General features: G+C 33.1%; 2 protein-coding genes across 3 annotated transcripts; both read left to right on the top strand.

Annotated features, from left to right (window-relative positions):
* Positions 1-3,186: 3,186 nt before the first annotated feature.
* Positions 3,187-5,186, top strand: LOC123924498. Of its 2 annotated transcripts, none has more exons than XM_045977406.1 (2): positions 3,187-3,335; positions 3,752-5,186. In XM_045977406.1, the coding sequence occupies exon 2, from the start codon at positions 3,775-3,777 to the stop codon at positions 5,023-5,025; it is 1,251 nt and encodes a 416-aa protein (XP_045833362.1). In that variant the 5' UTR covers positions 3,187-3,335; positions 3,752-3,774; the 3' UTR covers positions 5,026-5,186. The 2 variants fall into 2 exon arrangements, with proteins under 2 accessions (XP_045833362.1, XP_045833361.1); XM_045977405.1 differs by having other exon boundaries at positions 3,749-5,186.
* A 2,235-nt stretch (positions 5,187-7,421) lies between these two features.
* On the top strand, positions 7,422-22,118 carry LOC123924496 (kinesin-like protein KIN-14B). The gene is made up of 23 exons (XM_045977403.1): positions 7,422-8,042; positions 9,306-9,429; positions 9,800-9,886; positions 10,100-10,270; positions 10,380-10,486; positions 10,703-10,834; positions 10,947-11,125; positions 11,558-11,719; positions 11,867-11,958; positions 13,421-13,572; positions 14,063-14,236; positions 15,086-15,232; positions 15,801-15,980; positions 16,434-16,508; positions 16,630-16,685; positions 16,776-17,004; positions 17,546-17,737; positions 17,871-18,062; positions 18,501-18,851; positions 20,147-20,245; positions 20,771-20,911; positions 20,999-21,157; positions 21,411-22,118. Exons 1-23 carry the CDS (start codon positions 7,824-7,826, stop codon positions 21,864-21,866), a joined length of 3,876 nt encoding a protein of 1,291 aa, XP_045833359.1. The 5' UTR covers positions 7,422-7,823; the 3' UTR covers positions 21,867-22,118.
* Positions 22,119-22,319: the final 201 nt, after the last annotated feature.

Raw genomic sequence — 22,319 nt, 5'->3', positions numbered from 1 at the left:
ACAATAAAAAAATGATCGAATCCAATATCTCATGCATACTATCCAAAAAAATTTCAACTAAACTAACCCTAATTGCTTTATATGATTTTTTGTTTTATGTAGCATGGTTTTGTAAAATGGTTATGTGATGTTTTACTTAATAACAATGGTTTCAGTGTATAACATCTTGACACTAATGCCCATATGAAACTATTTAACTAAAATAATGGTTTCACTTTTTAACTCTCTGAAACCATTTAATCAGCATAATGGTTTCCAGGATTTTTAAAACCATAAAAACACAATATTGATTTCAATAAACACATAAAACCATTTTATAATACAAATGGTTTCACTTTTTAACTCTCTGAAACCATTTAATCAGCATAATGGTTTCCAGGATTTTTAAAACCATAAAAACACAATATTGGTTTCAATAAACACATAAAACCATTTTAAAATACAAATGGTTTCACTTTTTAACTCTCTGAAACCATTTAATCAGCATAATGGTTTCCAGGATTTTTAAAACCATAAAAACACAATATTGATTTCAATAAACACATAAAACCATTTTATAATACAAATGGTTTCACTTTTTAACTCTCTGAAACCATTTAATCAGCATAATGGTTTCCAGGATTTTTAAAACCATAAAAACACAATATTGATTTCAATAAACACATAAAACCATTTTATAATACAAATGGTTTCACTTTTTAACTCTCTGAAACCATTTAATCAGCATAATGGTTTCCAGTATTTTTAAAACCATGAAAACACAATATTGATTTCAATAAACACATAAAACCATTTTATAATACAAATGGTTTCACTTTTTAACTCTCTGAAACCATTTAATCAGCATAATGGTTTCCAGGATTTTTAAAACCATAAAAACACAATATTGATTTCAATAAACACATAAAACCAATTTATAATACAAATGGTTTCACTTTTTAACTCTCTGAAACCATTTAACCAGTACAATGGTTTCCAGAATAATTGTAACGAAAATTCACTGTTCATCTTCTCTTACGCGAAACAGTGAAAACGTGATCACTGTTCATCCGCGATCACTGTTCATCTTCTTCACCTTCTCTCACGAACTCACACCTTCTCTCACGAACTCACTCCCTCTCTCACGAACTCCGATTCCAATTCATCTCAGAAATTGCAAAACTCCGATTCCGATTCCGATTCATCTCAGAAATTGCAATTCGTTCTCGTTTTCGTTCGATTCAAGAGAATCGATTTGTAAGATTTCGATTGGAAAACGAAGATAGCGAGAGCGAAGAAGATTGAAGAGATTGCAGCGGTTACAGCGATGATGGGTTTCGTTGGTTTCGTCGGTAACAGCGATGAAGGAATTGGACGAGAGAGAGAGAGAGATAGCATCATGCACCCTCAGAGCTTTGGTCTTTGATCAGTTACAATCTGATGGTTCTTATTGACTTATGCACAGTACATAAATTTGGACTTATGGATATTAACTTTTGCCAGTTTTAGGGGCTCACGAGGACTTACAGATTGTCTCCCAAAGAATCATTACGCTGTATAAATCAACTTCCTACTGAATCAATATTTATTGGTTGTCATGTCACACTTTACCAATGAGATTATAGTATTAATTTTAATTGTTTAAACTTATGACCTTATTAGTGTGGATTACGCTGAACAGTGCCCCGGACACTTGTTAAGCATACAACAAAAAAAAAAAATTGAAAAGACAACTTTTAATACTTTTGCGGTATTGAATGCAGTATTTCGAGACAAAATTCTATTTTTAAATGTTTAACCAGTGTCCGAGGCACTGTTTAGCATTTTCCTATTTGTATTAGTGTTCGTCACCATTGGGACATTTTGCCAATGAGGTAACTTGTTGCAGATAATACCAAGAAGCTGACTCATGTTGTTAGTTAAGACCTAACAATGAAACTGGGGAAAGTTGTAGGCATTGCCATCAACTAACTGAATTCAAATTGCAACCATAAGACCTACCCATGAAGGAGGAGAGTGATTATAGGTTGTGGTGGTTGAAATATGTGAGGCTGAGGAACTATCATCATATTCATTGATGACTGTGAAGGTCCAATGGTGGATGAGAACTATTATGGATTAAAACCAGAAAATGTTACTATTATTACTCCCTCCGTTTATATTTATTACACTTTTTTCATATTTTCTTGGTTCACTATAAAACTATTTACAAAATTTGATATGGTGATTTTTTTTTAAAAGAAAAATACTCCAAATTAACTTACTATTGAAAAATATAAGTAAAATTATTCAAAAAAAAAATCATAAGTAAATACATTCTCTCGATCTTAAACTACTCCTGATTCAAAAAAAAAAATGATTCAAAAAAAAAAAAAAACTCCAAATTTTCTCTAAACGCATGCGCCAAAAATCGAACCCCTGACCACATGCTTAAGAGGACCAAAACTCTTACCACTTAAACTAATTCATCGTTGGTGATCCTTCTATTAATTATTGGCCGAAAATGGGACTAATATTTTTGGATATGACTTTTGGTATAGGTTTTAAGTGAACTATTTGAAATGTTTAACTAGTTTAAAGACCCGTGCATTCGCACGTGTTATTGACTTTTATTCAATATTTAAGTTTGTTATTATATTATGCTAGAAAATTTATTTAGAATAAAATATTTAAGAATTTGTTATATAATATTGTTAAAATATAAGTAAAATTATTATGCTATTTTTTAAAAAAATTATTAAATGAATAAAAATAATAGATTTGATTATAATTATCAATGATAAATTATCCAATTTTTAATGTATAAGTCACAAATAATGGTCCTGTGTATAATTTTTTTTATTGACTAAACTTTCTATAATTTTTATATATATTTTTTCCTTCTTTTTTAGTGAAATTACAATGAAGTATATAAAACTTGCAACGTGATTAAAAGTAATAAGGATAAAATAATAACTATATTCCTATTTTTATGCGGCTTCTTCCTATTTTTTCTATAATTTTTTTTATTGACTAAACTTTCTATAATTTTATATATTTTTTTTTTCTTCTTTTTTAGTGAAATTACAATGAAATATATAAAACTTGCAACGTGATTAAAAGTAATAAGGATAAAATAATAACTTCGATAATAATTCAATTTTTAATATATTATAAATAATAGATAGGAGTCCAGATTTGAATTCGGATCCTTCACTTATTCAATTTGAAGGTAAAATAGTGATAAAAAATTGTTACTTATTTGAAAACTAAAATTTTCTTTTAACCCGGATAATCCAACCAAACCCTTTGATTCTTCTCTCCGCCAAAAACGTTCCTGATTCTGGCCGTCAACCTGACATCCTTGCGCGCATCAGGTTCTTCTCTCTTCTTCTTCTTCTTCTTCTTATCGTTTGTGTTTCTGATGTTTGTGGGTTGATACTTGATATACACACTCAGCTTCCAACTTAGATCAAATTAAAACCTTAAATCCTAAAATAGTAAACAAACAAAGGGATTTGAGGTGAGAAGAGTAATGTTGATAGGGAAATAAATAGTGATGCAAAGTTGCTATTCATTGGATTATTTTATTTTCATTACATAATTTCATATATATATATTATCATTAATTTATTTTTCAGTTTTAATGGTTTTTTTAATACTGCAAATTTTTTGATAGTTTAAGGACAAATTTTTTGAGAGTGATAGTTTAGGGACTAAATTGACTGTTTATTCCAAATAAAACGTATTGGTTTTGATTTTTTTTTTTTGGGTGACAATTCAATGGTAGAAGGGGTCCCGGAGTAACCTGTCTAGATGTCTGATACGCCATTAAGGATGCAGAAGACAACGCCCATGACCGTGGATCCGATGGAAGAGAAAATTGCGAAATACAGGTCTATAGATAGGAAATTAATCATAGATGAAAGATTCCGAGATCTTCCAGATATTGCAAGCTATTCAGACATCTATTTTAAGGGCACAACATGTAAGGCTCCCCTCTTTGACTTTCCTGATGATTCATGGCTACATGAACCTGGATATCAACTACCTAGAATTGGAACTGCTGAGTTAGCCACTCTTGGAAGATATGTGATACCTATGTTATCCTCCGGCCTCTCTGAGAAGGCAATAGGAATCCTTTTTGTCCTTGCATATAATCTGCGTCGCCCAACAAAGGGTTCTGTTGAATATGTTTTTTCAGATCATGAACTAGGCCTAGGATCACTCGAAGATATGAATGTTTCTGATCTTTCAGACAATCTGCTGATTAGGGTTAGAGAGCCATTTTATGTTGCTGCGACAACAGATCTGGATAGAGAGGCTATGTATTACTCGTTTATTGCTGCGTCAACATTTAGACTGTTCACAAAGTCTCCTGAGAACTATCTGAGAGCATTCACGCATATATGCAATATGTTTCCAAAATTTTATGGTGTATCATGTCCTGTGAGACTTCCAACTCCACATATAGATGCATTGAAAATTTTAAAGGCAAATTTCTCTATCCACCCTATATGCAAGGTCACACTATATCGAGTTTTATACCTGAGTGGAGGAGGTGAAGAAAATGAAGAAATTCTTTCTGAAATGAAAAGGTTCTTATATGATGAACATCTTGCTTACACCGGGTTGCATGTTGTAAGAATATTTATGAAGCTTTGTCAGGCGTTAAATTGTAACACTGAGCTACTTTTGGCCATATTAAATATCAGAGAGTATGAGCGACAGATTAATGCTATGATCAAGATGGTCGGAATTATAACAAGTCCCTTAGAGAAACACAAAAGAAAAATGTGGAGATATGGAAGACTATTTGATGATGCTTTTATGTCTCCTCTCCGGACCCGAACTTGTCCGGCTTTGACATACACATTGGCTTCAGCATTGAAGAAAGTATCAAGTCAATCCAACGAGAGGATTTTGGATATTGTACAGCTTGGAGATGTTAGTGAGGAGAAAAGAAGGTCACTTGATGTTGTGGCAGAAAATATAATTAAGACGGTACGCTGCAATGCTAAGGGTTCTCAGAACAATCCTTGCTCAACCTTGCATATGTCTGTTTAAGTTGTTTTTACGTTTCAATTCTATTTTTAAGTCTTCTATGTATTTTGTTTTCATCATCAATTAATCGGCCTTAGGTTTGAATAGGTGAAAATTGTGGTTAAGCACGTTTAAATTTGTGTTTGGTAGATTACGTTATGATTAATGAGTTTTGACATCGGATATATCTATTACTTATCTACTAAATGTAATTAACCAATTATTTGAAATGTATTAATCACTTATATTGTTGTAAAACTTATCAAATTCAGTGTTGTCTATCTAGAAGACTAAATAAATCAAAATGGCTGCCCTATGGTTGAAATTCAGTTATGTTCATTCATTATTCCGAGGCTATGTTGGAGGTTTTATATGCTCAAATTGTTCTTGAGGCTCCATTTTCCTCTGTGATTGTTCTTTTGTTTCCAACAACCCTTTAATAATGCCATGGACTATGGGTGAAGTTGCTAATTAAAAATGCAAAAGAAGTATTGATGTAGTTCAATAATTTTGTTTGTTGAAGGAATGTAGTTCAATAGTTACCATCTTTCTTTGCCAGGCTTTTGGATTCTCCCCATCATAGCTGTTGACTGTTGTACATACAGCACCTTTATAATTTGGCTTAATTGTGTTCGGTCACTTCCGTTTATTTTAAGTTTTAATTTAGTCATTTACGTTTAAAAAACTTTTAGTCCTTTTAATCAAATTTCTGTTTAAATCGTCCACGTGACTAACAGATTTGCATACGTGGACAACTTAGAAGGGTGCCACGTGAAAGTTTTAGATAAAATTAACTCAAAATTTAACGACAAGTTAAACGAAATTAACTCACAATTTAACGGAAAGAACAAATTGATGTTGACATCAGTAACATAAGGGACCAACTTGAAACTTTTTAAACATAGAGGACCACCTTAAAACTTAAAATAAACGTAAGAGACCAAATATGCAATCAAGTGTTATAATTTTGTATCATATTCTTTCTTAGGTATGATTTTTAATTTAATTCACTATACTACTTGGTAAATCTTATTTTTCTCTCATATTCATATACATTGATTACAATTTTCTCCTTGCAGAGATATATCATCTTTATAATTCTGAATCCTAGATGGCATATGCAGTGAAATTGACATATAGAACAATCTATATAAGAATAATATCTCTTTCATCCTTACATTTAACTCTTCATCCCAACATATTCATTTGAAGTGACGATTTTGCTCTCCTATAAAAATTGAAAGCAATATTATTTTTTCACTTTTCTCACATTTCACACAAAATTGTTTCGGATTTGTTAAGTAGTCTAGTGGTTAGACTCTCACACATTTAAATGTGAAGAAATGTGGAATCCGGGGTTCGAACCCCGACTACTCCAATAATGTCCCTAGTAGTTACCATTTGAGCTACACTTATGGGACAAAATATTACTATTTGGGTAGAAAAATATTTCTCTTTATGAATGAAAAAACTTGTAAAAATCTTGAACAAGAAAAAAGTGTAAAAATAGAATGATATCTTGCCTTATGACATAATTATTATTAATTAATTATCTACAAATGTCAACTTTGAAATAATAGTTTAAGCATCATTTCAAATTTTGTCTAGTAAAGATTTTTTGTTTAATAAAAGAATAAAGAAAAAAAATCAATTTTTTTATTCAATCATGAATAATATTTGTTGGACTAAATCATGAATAATATTTATATTTTATGTTATATGTTAGTATGATATTGATTTTCTAATTTCATTGTGAATCATTTTGTTTTTAATAAGGTGCATTCCTTTTTAATAATTTCTTTTTTCATAAGGTGTTATCATTCTAATTTGAAATAATATTAATAATTTTAATATGGAAATTAATATTTGAATTTGAATTGTTTCCTTTTTTATTAAACGAATTAATTGCAATTTCATATATTCATTGTGAGGAGTGCCATGTGTACCTAACAATTAAATGAAGACTTATAAAATAAACCTCAAATGTATAGTATATTAGTATTTAGATTTAGATTAAATTTAGATTTAGATAAGATTAAGATTAAGATTTATAATAAAATTTAGAGATGACAACATAACATTGTCTTAAAAAAAAAAGACATAACATTAAAGTGTTTGTAATATTCTTCACATAAAATGTTTATAATATTCATTTTTATAAGTATTTAGTTAGTGTTGATTTAACTCCTTTTTTGAATTCTATAAATTATAATATTCAAATTATAGACTATAATTAGAATATACTTCCACAACTATATATAAAAAAAAAACAAAGAAGAATCAAGAATGTACTTCCACAAAAAATCCACCTTCACTTCGCCTGTTAACATTAACATAAAAAACACACGAATTTAACGTGAAGATGAAGGTATAAGAAAGAACCAAGAAGAACAAACTCACCCTTCACATGTTTTTGCCTTATCTTTCAAAAATCTCAAAATTCAAAAAACACAACAATTTAATTAATTTAATTTAATATAAGCTGAGAGCGAAGCGTGAAAAAACAAGAAACGCAAAATATTATGTGAGCCATAAAAGCCCAACAACACTTTAAAATTAAAAACACTCTTACTAAAAACGACACCGTTTTACACACTCCAAAAACCAAACACCATCTTTTCTCTTCTCCCTCCATTCATTATCAACAAGCTAGCTAAGTAATGATAACAAAACAACCATAAAGCTCTTCTTATTTATTATTATATTTCCATTTTTTAAATTCAAAAATTAAATATTCCATTTATATTTATAATAATAATTCATTCGGTTTCGCTTTCTCTCGTTTCAAAATTTGAAAGAGAGAAAAACGAAATCTGAGACCAATGGCGGAGCAACGAAACCGTTGGAGCTGGGACGTTACCGGCTTTGAACCATGGAAGTCATCCTCGCCGTCGCAGGCGTCGTCGTCGCCGTCAGAGCACGACGATCGGAAACCTAATGCGCCGTTAGTAAGGAGATACTCTATTTCGACTTCATCGGTTCTTCCGCACCATAAAATCACTACAGCTTCTAAGCTTCAACGGTTAAACGATAAAGTTAAGGTAATGCGTTGTTTTCATCTCCAATTGTAGCTTCTTCTTCTTCTTCATTTTCTGAATTTCTTCTCAATTTGGCAAGTGTTTCAGTGATTTTTTTTGCTTCGGTTTGCAACGACGACGTTTTAGCTTTACTTTGTTGTTTAAGGTGTGACTAGTTTCAATGTGTGAATTCGAGAGAGTAAAGGTGTTAGGTGAGGTACTGTTGTTTGCAAGATGAGTTTGAAGGCTTTGTAGAACCTGAATGCACTATGTTATGCGGTCTTGAACTGAATTAAGTTTCTTACAGTGTTAATTACTTAATTTGTTATAAGATCTTCTCTCATTTGATATGTCTGTGTTGATCTGTGTGTTCGAGGGAAAGAAGATTTTCGTGGCACAAACTCATCACACTTGAACAAAACACTCCAATTTGCTTGTGTGAACTATAGTCAATTTGCTGGGATGTCTATTTTGATGAGACACAAACACGGACATCGGACATGATACTGACATGCGGATACTAGTAATAATAACTTAAGATAATAGAAGAGATTGAATATGACACGCTTTTAATATGAAGTGTACAGACTCTATTATGACTTGTAATTGTTTAGTTCTTGGTCATTCAGTAATGAAGAGGATAGAGAGGGACTTTTCTTGCGGTTTGAGGTGGGAATATTTTGAACTAAGGACTATATTATGACTTGTAATGATTTCGTTCTTGGTCATTTTGTAATGCAGATGATAGAGTGGGAGTTTTCTTGCGGTTTGAGGTGTTAATGTTTTGAACTAAGGACTAGGATGTGTTGGGGGAGGCTTTCTAGACTAATATAACATGAGGAAGAAGAATTCGGTGTAGGAGAATTTAGGATAAAACCAAGAGCTAAATTGGAGACTTGGAAGATGTGATAGTACATATTATGTAAAATGAATGAATTGTTGTTGTATAAAAACAGGTTCTACTAAATACGGCCATTTAAAAAATAAATAGCTATAGTAGTTTACTTTCATCTGTTTACCATAGATGGCATCTAAAATGTTTAAGCTAAATGACATGATTCTTAATGTAATCAATAATTGCAGTATTACTAGTAAATATAAATTACTTATTGAAAATCTCTTTTTTGAATTTTAGGAATGTATTGGGTTCATAAGGGTTTGGGTAGTTTGGACATTCTTACAGGCCAGTCTTGCTGGGTTGAGTAACTTTTTTTATGTTGTATTCTTGCTGATTTGTTTTGTTTGGTTTAATTACGTGTTAACAATTACATAGAATATTCTGCACAGCTTGCTAGAGACGACTATTTGCAGTTAAGACAAGAAGCAAGTGAGCTTCAAGAATATTCAAATGCAAAACTTGATAGAGTTACACGATATCTTGGTGTTCTTGCTGAGAAAACCCGCAAGTTAGGTAAGAAACTAATTCATATTGACTCTTACCTCATGCTATATTAGTAGTGGGTTTTGAAATTTGACGTTTTCATATAAATTATTATTTTTTATTAGATTACTTACTTTCAGTGACAACATGAGACTTATTCTTTAAACTCTGTCTAATCTGTGTGACCACAATAAATGTGGTAGGTTTAGGTTTAGGATTTAGTTTCTTGAAGTACATGAATAATAATAATAATATTTTGGTACCAAAATGGTTAGGGTGGAAGATATCGGCATTGTAATTTAATCTGTTGTACATGTGTGTGTGTGCGTGTAGTTACTGTACTGTTGGTTTTCTCTTTCTGTCGTTAAATTTTGAAATTGTGGCATACTGTGACTTTCAGATCAAGTTGCCCTTGAAACTGAAGCAAGAATATCACCACTGATCAATGAGAAAAAGAGATTGTTCAATGATTTATTGACATCTAAAGGTAATTACTTTGTATAAATTTTCCTTTAGTATTGGGCAGTTTCTTTCTTCATATCCACTTTTTATTGTCACCCAAAAATACACTTTTTATACATAGTTTTATTTATAGCTACTGTAACTGAAGCTAGTTAAATACTCAACCTTCCTATTATTAAAGCTTTTTTTAAGCTTTGTGAGCAGAAAACATCTGTCTAGCCATTAATATCTTTTGCAGGAAGCATTCGCATATTCTGTCGGACAAGGCCGTTATTTGAAGATGAAGGTCCTTCAGTTGTTGATTTTCCAGATGATCACACAATTCGTGTAAATACTGGTGATGATTCATTTGCTAACCCAAAAAAAGATTATGAGTTTGATAAAGTTTATGGTCCTCATGTTGGACAAGGTAAAATGATTCTATTCTATGTATATTACTATAATACTATCCTTTTTGAGCTGAAAAGTAGTCTTCAATATACAGCTTACTTATATAGTCCTTTATGCTCTATTTGCAGCTGAGTTATTCAGTGATGTCCAACCACTGGTGCAGTCAGCTTTGGATGGATATAATGTTTCCATATTTGCCTATGGTCAAACCCATTCCGGAAAAACACACACTATGGTTACTCTCTATATTTTTTGCTGTGTGTGTGTGTGCGGCCCATGTGCAGATCACTTTCCCTTGATAAATTTTTTGGATGAGGGTCTTAAATTCAGTATTCTGTAAAAATTGAAATGGCTGCCCAATTGTTGAAATTTTTAATTTTTAATTTCTTTTTACATTTAATAATGTTTGGTCTGATCAATTGCTTCTTTGATGTTCATTGATTATTCACAGGAAGGATCGAGCTATGATCGGGGTTTATATGCTCGGTGTTTTGAGGAGTTGTTTGATTTAGCCAACTTGGATACAACCTCCACTTCTCAATATAAATTTTGTGTTACAGTTTGTGAACTTTATAATGAACAGGTCTCTTTCACTTACCATGCACATCATTTGTCATGTCTCTGGTTTGCATCCAGGTTTTTAGTTCACTTGTGTTTATTAATTTTTTGTGCAAACCCCTTTTATGTGCTTTCAGACTAGGGATCTACTTTTGGAGTCAGGGAAAAACATGCCAAAACTCGGCTTTGGATCGGCTGAATGTTCCGTAGAACTGGTGCAGGAAAATGTCGATAACCCTTTGGAATTCTCTACAGTTCTAAAAACTGCTTTTCAGAATCGGGGAAATGATTTATTAAAGATCAACGTATCTCATTTGTATGGTCTAAATTCTCTGCCCACATCATGTGTGGCCATGGTTATATTGTACCATGGTTTTATTTATTATGTTTTAAGTTGCATGATAAACTTATATTGATAGCATACTTTTACAATTGCAACTGGAATGATCAATCAAATGGACAGCTGAGTATTTATTTGAGGGATGTAATTACAATGCTAAGTTTTTCTCTTTATTTTCATTTATACTTTTTGTAACTCAACAATAGGGAAGAAGAAAATATTAAGGACAGAATCTTAAAAGGTTAATATTTTCTTGTACTGTATCACTCTGATATTCTATCAGAAAAATAGTTGTATAAGTTTTTGGTAGATGTTACAATTTTGATAATTGTGTGCATGTGTAGCTGGTTTTCTAGCGAGGGAAATACTCTAATTTAGCTCTCTGGATTTCATGTTTTGCTTTGTCAGGATTGTCACAATACACATATTTTATAACAATTCGATCACTGGTGAGAATTCATATAGCAAACTTTATCTGGTTGACTTGGCTGGAAGTGAAGGTTCAATAACAGAAGACGATAGTGGTGAGCGTGTCACAGATTTGCTGCATGTTATGAAGTCACTTTCGGCGTATGTAATTTTGAAGCATTTTCCCCCTTCATTATCAAAATTACACACACACATTTCTGTCTTAATTTTTATTGAAATTTTGGGCAATTTCTGCATGTCAAATTTCATTGTATAACTCATTGTGGCATTTTTGAAATGTCTTTGCAGGTTGGGAGATGTTTTGTTTTCTTTAACATCAAAGAAGGATATTGTTCCTTATGAAAATTCAGTGCTGACAAAACTTCTAGCAGATTCACTTGGTATTGATATTTTCTTATTTCTATTTATGAACTTGTTTCAGCATCTATTTGGTGTTTGAGTTATCAGATGATGATGTATTAGAAACAGAATTTGCCTTTCTATCACGATGCTAGTTAGGTGATAGTTAATCCCGATTAGTTAGTCGGTTAGGAATTACCATAAGGTGGCAAGTGGGTAATGAAGTATATAAATAAGAGGCAAGGGTTAGAGGGCGATCAACTAGTCAGTTTTAAATAGCTGCATCCTTTGGGAATTTGGGAGGTGGCCAGAGCCTCAAGTATCTGCTATTTTGTTATGCATTCGTGGGAATTCTTCCCGATTTTCTCTAATACAATACTGGGTTCTATTAATTGGTATCAGTGCTCTGATCTTGAAGCTGTTCCTGTGCCTGTGGGGTGCCAATAGTGAGTTCAGAAGCTGTACAGTATCCAATAAGAGAGCTAACAGGAACCTGTGGCATGGGCACAAACTGATAAAGAATTCAGAGCAGCACCCAAAGAAGAGGCCAAGTAAGTAATTCGAGTCAAGAGCGGAGGCGGTAAACAATCTGGAATTGAAAGGTCAAGTTGGCAACAACAAACCATAAATGCCAATGCCAGAAGATAGGAGCAAAGTTGTCCTTCAGGTATAAGAGAAGCCGACGAAAGTTTCAAAATACTAGGAAGATTGGGTGCACAAAATTGGGAAAGAAAGTCAAACGAAGAACAAAATGGGGTCAAAGGAGTTCATTAACCCCTAACAAAGGAGGAACAAAGAGAAAAGAGAATAAGAGCAGTAGATAGAATTGAGGCTTGGGGGTGTTGTGTAGATGAAAATCATTTATGATAATTAAGTTATCTTGCATTTCTTCTCAAGTTCAGTGTTCTATGAAAGGACCTAACGCATTGAGATAGATTGCTATTTCGTTAAGGATAAGACCATGAGACTCTTTGGTAGAGCTTATGAAAACAACTTATGACATGTCCATGAGCTGTTTTCAGTTTATTTTCATAAACTCTCTAAGATAGCTTATGAAAATAACTTATAACTTATATGAAAACAATTTGACTTTATTTTATCTTTTGTTATAGAAATAGCTTATACATAGGCAATTTATGATAAGCACTTATGCTATAAGCGCTTAATTAAGCTGTTTATCTAAACATGGCTCATATCTCAGGACATTACCACTAGTTTTTGTCTTTTCAAATGACCAATTGACGGAGATTTTCAGTCTTCACTAAGTCATTGAGAGTTCCTCAAATCTGTTGACAAGAAATAATGTCATGATTCTGTGCTATTACGTACTTATGGAAGTTTTGGTCACCGTAAATCCTTGCATTTATGATTCTGGTCTGTAATTTAGACACATTGATTCCATCACCTGTCGTATTTCTTTTCCTTCTCAACACAAACTAATAAATACAATTGCTTATATATACTCCATTTGCATATATTTCAAGTGTCTTATTTGATGTGTAGGTGGGAGTTCAAAAACTCTGACGATTGTGAATGTCTGTCCAAGTGTTTCAAATTTATCAGAAACATTGATGTCTCTCAATTTCTCTGCTAGAGCTCGAAATTCTGTCTTAAGTCTTGGAAACCGAGATACAATAAAAAAATGGAAAGATGTTGTAAGTTCCCATTCCCATTTCTAATTTTAATGTTGTTTTACCCACTTGGGTTGGTGCATTGGTATTGGCTTGGGACATGGGAGTGTGCTCCTCTTGAGGTCTGAGGTTCAATTCTCTCTGGTGCCAGTTTGAGTGGGCTAATTTAGCTTCTTCAAAAAAAAAAAATTTAATGTTGTTTTATCCATCTGTATGACTTTTTTATGGGATCATTTTAAAACCATAATAATAACTATTATTATTATTATTATTATTAATATTAATATTATTATTATTATTATCATCATCATCATCATTATCATTATCATTATTATTATTATTATTATTATTATTATTATTATTATTATTATTATTATTATTATTATTATTATTATTATTATTATGGTAAAATTGCATGTGGATACTTGATAGAATGATGCCTATTTTAAACTAGGACTTGATGATTATAACATCCTTATTTATATTCTGCATTGTTTTTGTCATGATTTTATAGGCCAGCGATGCCCGTAAGGAGTTGTATGAGAAGGAAAAAGAAATTCACGATCTAAAGCAAGAGGGTCTGGGACTCAAGCAAGCACTTAAAGATGCTAATGATCAGTGCGTTTTACTCTTCAATGAAGTGCAAAAGGCATGGAAAGTTTCCTCTGCATTGCAGACCGATTTAAAGGTTTGGCAATTTATGCAGTAACAGGTTATTGGTGGTTTGACAAATTTTTTCTTCAAAATATTGCATGCTTGACTTGTGTTTATCCATTGAGTCGTGCTATTTTCTTTTCATGCTGCAAAATGTTAGAAGAACAAGAACATTTGTACAACATTTTTTGAGAATATAGGTTCATAGTTAGTAATACTCCCTCTATCCCTTAATATAAGAGTAAAATTCTTCATTCATTAATGATTTCTTTACAAAAACGCCCCTATTTAATTTACTATTGGAAAAGGAAAATGTTCTCTCTATCTTATGATAATGATATCAATAGTGTAGGGGTGAATATGTAAAAGTAACACATTTTTTACCAATTTATTACTACAACTACTTTTCTTATTATCTGTGAACTTTGTTGGAGGGTTTTATAATAAGGGATAGTGGTAGTAGTGTTATCACGAGTATTAATAATTAGAATTTCTTTTATACCCTTATTTATGTTAGCTAAAAATCCACCTCTCCCTCATATAAGTGGATGCATTTAATGAGTATTCTTTCTTGATCCTAATGATTGTCTTTTGTTTCTTATGAAAAAGATGGAGGTCGCTTTGTCTATTTTTATTCTTCTGATATTAACTTTTATATGTATTCTCTTTTTTCCAATTCTCTTTTTTTCCAATTCTATGAATTGATCTCAAAGATGAATGGCATGTGTACTTTGTTTACCCAAGAGACTTAGATGGTGTGTTGAAAAATGATCCCTAATATCTGTATACATTCATACTCTTCTATCAACACTTTATTATTAGCTTTGAATGTATAGGCTTCAGGCTTGTCAGTGAGCTATATTATTGCTTTTATCTCTTGCAGTCAGAGCATATTTTGCTTTCAGATAAGTATAAGATTGAGAAAGAAGAAAGTACTCAGCTTAGAAATCAAGTTGCTCAGCTATTACAGTTAGAACAAGATCAAAAATTGCAGATACAACAGCAAGATTCAACCATCCAAAATTTGCAGGTTGGTTCTCTCTTTGTGTACATGAAATGTTCATCACAAACTTAATGGTGTGCATAAGTCCAATTTCTTATTATTTTAATAACTACAGTTTCCTGACAGGATGTAACAAATAGTCTAAATCAATTTTGTTCACTTGATGCTTTATCTTACATTTTTATAATTATGATTGAACCTTATATTCTTCACATTTTCTCCCAACTCTGCATTTTTCATAACTTTTGTTCTTGCTCTCTCTCTCTCTCTCTCTCTCTCTCTCTCTCTAGTTGCTTGTATTCCTTTCTGCCAAGCTTATATATCATCAAATTTATGCACGAATGGCCTTCCTAGCAAAACCGCTGTAGGAGCACCACTTATGCCACAGTTTGGGTCTCTTCACTGTACACATATTTATCTCATTGAGGAGTTTGAACACTATCCGTCACACCCTTTTCTGAATTATCTGATTTATAGTGCAAACAAATTGAGTTAAACTTTACTCCTAGATGTAATTATGTATGTGATCATCATTCTTCATTCTTGTCGACCGATTTATTTATGTAACCTTCTCTGCTTTTCGTCTCCGAGCCAGGTTAAAATCAGAACCCTTGAAACTGAGCTCAGCGAAGCACTTGGATCCAGCAAAAGTAGTTCAACGTTTGTTTCAGAGACAGGGTCTGCAGCTCTATCTGATTCCAGAACAACTGGAGATGGCACCGTGGTAGCCAAAAAATTAGAAGAGGAACTCAAGAAACGTGATGCTCTGATTGAGGTCTGCTATGCTTTACAGTTGTGTCTGATAGTAGTAGTCTACCAATTTTTTTTCTCTATTAAATTATGGTTATTTTTTTTTACTTCTTTGATCTCCAACTTTATTTATTTTTTGCTTATATGAAAGTTTCGTTTTTATAAAAACATAATTTATTTAGCACTCTGCACATGACATCTTATAGATGCAAAGTGATGTACATATGATGACCTTGTAAATGAAAGAAACAATATAGATAATAAAGCTATTGAACAAAAATGAGTATAGATTTAGTGATTGGCTCATTGCCCTGGTGGCACCATATCTGGAACGAAACGGAACAAAATAAAGCTAAATATGCAACCAAGAATCATAAGCTTAAAATTTTGGATTCTTTAGATGTTTTGGATTTGATTTGCCAAGTGTAATTTGTTATTTTTTTGTGAGGTGCTCAATTTTATGTTTGAATTTTTGCAGAGGTTGCATGAAGAAAATGAGAAATTGTTTGATAGATTGACTGAGAAGAAAGCATCTGTGACTGGGTCACCTATGGTAGGAAAGTTTCACTATATACCTGGTTAACTTCATACAATCGAAAGTTTAACTATTTATATTGATAGTCATCCTTATGTGCTGTATTTCTGGTTTGCTAAAGTTGGCACCTTCTTTTCAGCCATCAAGTCCATTATCTCGTGAATCAGTAAATATTCAGCCTCAGAATACGACAAGGTAGAATCTATTTTATTACCTGGATGATTTGCATTTTCCTTTTGTTTCCAGTATATAATTAATGGCTGTATTCTGATTGGCTTGAATTAGGAATGGCACTAGCAACAACAAAGTAGCAAATTCTACACATGCTCCTTCTTCACCTTTGACTGCTGCTGCTAAGAATGATGGAACAGTTGCTTTGGTTAAATCTGGCTCTGAAATAGTCAAGACTACCCCTGCGGGTGAATATCTTACTACTGCCCTGAATGACTTTGACCCAGATCAATATGAAGGTCATGCTGCCATTTCTGATGGTGCAAACAAGCTTTTGATGCTGGTATGAACCAGTGATCTATTTATGCCCTGAATGACTTTTACCCAGATCAAGATGGTTCAGTTTGCTGAAAATAGCTTTATTATAGCATTTGTAGATATGTTCTTTCCAGTTATATAATATTCTGAATCTTTAATGTGTCGGGCCCGAGCCTCGGGAAAATAATGAGATTAGGCTTTTGGGTATATATCCCAACTATCCTAAAAGCTTAAACTATTCGGTAACCATGTTTTCGAAACTGAACAAGACTGGCCTGTTTAACTAATTGAACTAGGAACCAAAAAGGTTTAACTCAAAAAACCCGTTGATCCCAAAACCAATAAAAACTGTTTGAATGCTGGTGGTATAGAAAAGTGTGTATTGGGCATCAAAGAGAGGTCGTAGGTATAATTTTGTCTGCAAAAGACACTGAAGTAAAGACACCAATTCATTGATATTGATTGCTCTGGCTCTTAGTAAAATGGCTGCACCAATTCCCATCCTGACAGTTTTTTAATCTTCATCTCCAGCTAGACTTTTATGATTGTATTTAAAATTGGTGCAGGTTCTGGCTGCTGTCATCAAAGCTGGTGCCTCTAGAGAACATGAGATACTTGCTGAAATCAGGGATGCTGTTTTCTCTTTTATTAGGAAAATGGAACCAAAGCGAGTAATGGACACCATGCTTGTTTCACGTGTTAGAATTCTGTATATAAGATCTTTACTTGCAAGGTCCCCGGAATTGCAATCAATTAAGGTAATGACAAGTAGAGGTTGTTGGATTTCTCTTTAAAAAAATATCATAAGGTTTTGACTGTATTTTGCGGTGTTTAATCCGGTATAGTGGCATACCTTGTTTTAATTTGGTGAATCTTGCATTAATTTGGAAGGTCTTGCCCGTCGAGTGCTTTCTTGAGAAGGCTAATGCAGGCCGCAGTAGAAGTTCCAGCCGAGGGAATAGTCCTGGAAGGTCCCCTGTACAATATGTTGATGAGCAGATCCAGGGATTTAAAGTGAATTTAAAGCCAGAAAAGAAGTCCAAATTTTCATCCGTTGTGTTGAAGATTCGTGGGATTGATCAGGTAGCTGCTATTACCTATTAATTTATTATTATTATTATTATTATTATTATTATTATTATTATTATTATCATTATTATTATTATTATTATTATTATTATTATTATTATATAAATCTTTATGCCTTTTCCGACTAAAGAAGTGCTTAGTTAATGAGGCGTAAAAAACTATTGAGGAATTAAAGAATAGTTCCTATGATTTATTTTCAAACTCCGTGAACATAGCCTTTTTTAATTATTTCTTGGTGTCCGTATCTTACATAATTATATTATCATCCTAACAATTAAAGAAAATTTCTTGCTAGCTTTTGGGACTTTGGTTGCATATTGTCTTGTTTCTTTTGTATAATACCTACAAAGTACATCAATTTTTAGAACTTTTGTTGCATGTTGATTCTTCTTTTTACCTTATTTTATTTACAATTTGAAATAAACTGCACAGGAAATCTGGAGACAGCAGGTGACTGGTGGGAAGCTTAGAGAAATTACTGAGGAAGCCAAAAGTTTTGCAATAGGTAACAAGGCTCTTGCTGCACTCTTTGTACATACTCCGGCAGGTGAGCTGCAGCGCCAAATTAGATCGTGGCTTGCAGAGAGCTTTGACTTTCTATCTGTTTCTGGAAATGATGCGTCTGGGGGGTCAACTGGTCAGTTAGAACTTCTTTCAACAGCGATTATGGATGGTTGGATGGCTGGACTTGGTGCTGCTCTGCCTCCACACACTGATGCCCTTGGCCAGCTATTATTTGAATATTCAAAACGTGTATATACTTCTCAGCTACAACACTTAAAGGTGCGCCTCATGTTAGATCTGCATATATTGACTATAAAGTCACATCTCAATTTCTTGATTACTAGAGGAAAACTTCAAAAACAAAAAAGTATGTGTTTCTGACACATATCCGACACCGATGTATGTAGAAAGCATCTGATAATTATTTTTAAGAAGTCCCACATCGAATGTGGGATGGCTTGGACATTTTTTATAAGTAGATGGAATTCTCACCTTATAAGCCGGTTTGTAGGGCTAATTTAGGCCCAACTCCCAATTGTAAGATGTTATCGGAACCTCTCCAAGATCTGTTGGGCCACCTGCTATCAGGTTTCCGCTATCGGGCCACCCACCATTTATATCCACGCATCAAGCCCAATAGTGTTGGGCATGCGGGGAGTGTTAAGAAGTTTCACATCGAATGTGAGATGATCTGGACATGAGTTTATAAGTAGAGGCAATCCTTAACTTACAAGTCGGTTTTGTAAGGTTGAGTTAGGTCTAACTCCCAATTGTAAGAATTTTAATTTTCTAAAAATATTTCCACCATTACTTCTCAAATACATCTTCAATACTTCTTCTCAACTAAAAACACAGTTGTCATCTGGAGATGACACATCTTACTAACTATAGACACAAAATTGTATGTTTTTGTTGCACATTCATAGTAAAAAAATAATATTCCGGTATACGTGGGGAAAAGATATATAAATATGTATACTTGTTACTATGACAAGTTTTATTTTTATTTTTTGTAAAATTGCGATCATCAGAAACTGATTACTGATTGTTTATATGTTAACGAGTAATTAGCAATGTGAGCGTCTCTTAACAAACATCGTGCATTTATGTTATCTCTCTCTCTCTCTCTCTCTCTCTCTCACAAATGCACTTTTTTTTTTAATGCATCTTGACCGTGTTGCATCATGATTTTTAAATATTTATTGTATCTGTGTTGTATCGTATGTATATGGGCTTCATAGCTTACAAACCATGTTTATCACATTCATCATGCAATAACAACAGTCCAAATCAACGGTTTAATTTCTTGGTTTGACATCTTTTACATGAATGTACTTTTGAGTTCCCAAAGCTGCGTAGAATTTAACAAAGTTGTTTTCTTTAAATTTGTTGCATTCATCTCTTGTTGCCATCCATGAGTTACATTTGCATTATTATTTGTTTAATTGGGTGTATACCTTCGATAGAAAGAAAAAAGAATGAAACATTTTACCGTTATTCCTCTTAATACTTGAGCATTTTCTGATGTTATACTCCTTAAATAATGTCCAGCTGTGCTTTTTTTTTTTAATCAGGATATTGCTGGTACCTTGGCAACAGAAGAGGCTGAAGATGCAGCACAAGTATCCAAGTTGCGTTCAGCTCTAGAATCTGTTGATCATAAAAGAAGGAAGGTGCTTTGTTTTTTCAACTTTTTAATATGCATGGCTGTCTGTACTCGTTTTATATGAATTTACCTTTGCATATGTCATGAGTTTCTGCACTGAGTTCAAGCCTTTGTCTTTGCTTTAGTTACTAGATGAAGGTTGCCATTAAACAGGGAAGAAATTGGAAATTTTAGTTCTGAAAAATTGGGATAAAACGAATTACAGACTCGAATATCATAAAATATAGGAATGCATAGCCAAGGAACCAAAAACCCACACTGTTGAGTGCATATAGGCAATGTTGCAACATGGATTTATTTTGAGCTTCTTCCCTAGTTCCCCTCCCAAATACCACTTCCTCTTGGTTGAAGTCATATGATTTTTTATTAAGTGGGAAAAAATAATAAAGAATTTGAATTATGAATATGGTATATACATATATATCTGATTTTTCAATCATTTAAATATCGGTACTGGTGCACTACTGTTTTCTTAGACGAGTTTCTTATTATCATTGGTTTATATCAAGTCCTTCATTTTTTTTACTATCAGATTCTGCAACAAATGAGAAGTGATGTAGCTTTATTGACATTGGAAAATGGGGGATCGCCTATCTCAAATCCTTCTACTGCAGCTGAAGATGCACGATTAGCATCTCTCATTTCACTCGATGGAATATTAAAGCAGATCAAGGTTCTAATATTATTTGTGCAAATCCATTTTTGTAAGTTTGTAAACTTACTGGATAATATCAATAATTTCTAGGTATTTTTTAAACAGGATATAACCAGGCAATCTTCTGTGAACATCTTAAGCAAAAGTAAGAAAAGAGCATTGCTCGCTTCTCTTAATGAACTAAAAGAACAGATGCCTTCACTTCTTGAAATTGATCATCCATGTGCTGAGAGCCAGATTTCTGAAGCTTGCAGCATGGTTGAGGTATGCAGTGTTAGGTCTACTGTATTCTCTTTTTGTGTAAATCATCTCGTCCTCCTTTCACCGGTGTTTACGAGTTGGTAATACCCTTTAAAGTATCATCACCATGATTTTGCTGAAATAAACCAATACTAGTTGTTTGCTCTAATGTTTGGGACTAGAGTTGAGTTTGTAAACTACCGGGGACTTAACTGATGAAAAATAATTTTGATTGATTTCTTTTGTGATGCCTAAATCCTCTATTGTTATGATACAGTCAATTCCTGAAGAAGATGACCACAATCAAGATCTATCTCATGGTCGCAATCCATCAACAGATCTAGGCACCGGATCTGAAATTGACGTTGCACAGTGGAATGTGCTACAATTTAACACAGGCACTGCCACACCTTTTATAATAAAATGTGGAGCAAACTCAAATTCAGAACTAGTCATTAAAGCTGAAGCTCGAGTTCAAGAACCTAAAGGTGGTGAAATTGTGAGGGTTGCCCCTAGGCCCTCTGTTTTGGAAAATGTTAGCTTGGACGAAATGAAACAAATATTTTCTGAACTACCTGAGGCTCTAAGCTTGCTTGCCCTAGCAAGGACTGCAGATGGCACTCGAGCACGGTATTCTAGATTATATAGAACCTTGGCTTCTAAGGTTCCATCTCTTAGAGATTTGGTCAATGAACTCGAAAAAGGGGGTGCACTAAAAGATGTGAGAACATGACCCTTGAAAGCTGAATGGTTTTTAACTAGTATTGGTGAAGTTTTCTATGCTAAACCTTGCCCTTTGGGGGGTTGGGTTTAGTTGTATTGCATTCCCGATCAGGCTTGCTTTATTCTGGCAGAGGCAAAATCTGTGTACAATGTAATCGTTACCCAACATTAATGTATTTAGTAAATTAGTAGTAATTATATTGTTGTATTTTTTCTGCAGTTTTGCTTGTACAGTTAATTAAAATAGCTTGATTTTTGTCCATGTTTTCCAAATTCAAACAGGCGAACAAGCTAGAAACACCCGAATTCGATCGACATATCTCCTTTTTCTCCTTTTCATTTATGTACCTTCCCATGCTAAAACTGTTGGGAACTAGAAACACATTTTTTTTATGTGGAAAATTTTGTATAGACAATGGCTGTAAAATGACAACTGGAGAAGCAAATTTGCCGTTTAAGCAAA

Source organism: Trifolium pratense, linkage group LG4, assembly GCF_020283565.1.
Source record: "Trifolium pratense cultivar HEN17-A07 linkage group LG4, ARS_RC_1.1, whole genome shotgun sequence".
Lineage (NCBI taxonomy): Eukaryota > Viridiplantae > Streptophyta > Magnoliopsida > Fabales > Fabaceae > Trifolium > Trifolium pratense.
The sequence above is the reverse complement of the archived record's forward strand: the minus strand, read 5'-3'. Positions and strand labels throughout refer to the sequence as shown.

Coding starts and splice junctions, on each gene's coding strand:
- LOC123924498 (XM_045977406.1), top strand. CDS start 3,775: ATGTCTGATACGCCATTAAGGATGCAGAAGACAACGCCCATGACCGTG.
- LOC123924496 (XM_045977403.1), top strand. CDS start 7,824: ATGGCGGAGCAACGAAACCGTTGGAGCTGGGACGTTACCGGCTTTGAA. Junction 10,487..10,702: donor CCGGAAAAACACACACTATG/GTTACTCTCTAT, acceptor GATTATTCACAG/GAAGGATCGAGCTATGATCG. Junction 11,959..13,420: donor ACTTCTAGCAGATTCACTTG/GTATTGATATTT, acceptor TTTGATGTGTAG/GTGGGAGTTCAAAAACTCTG.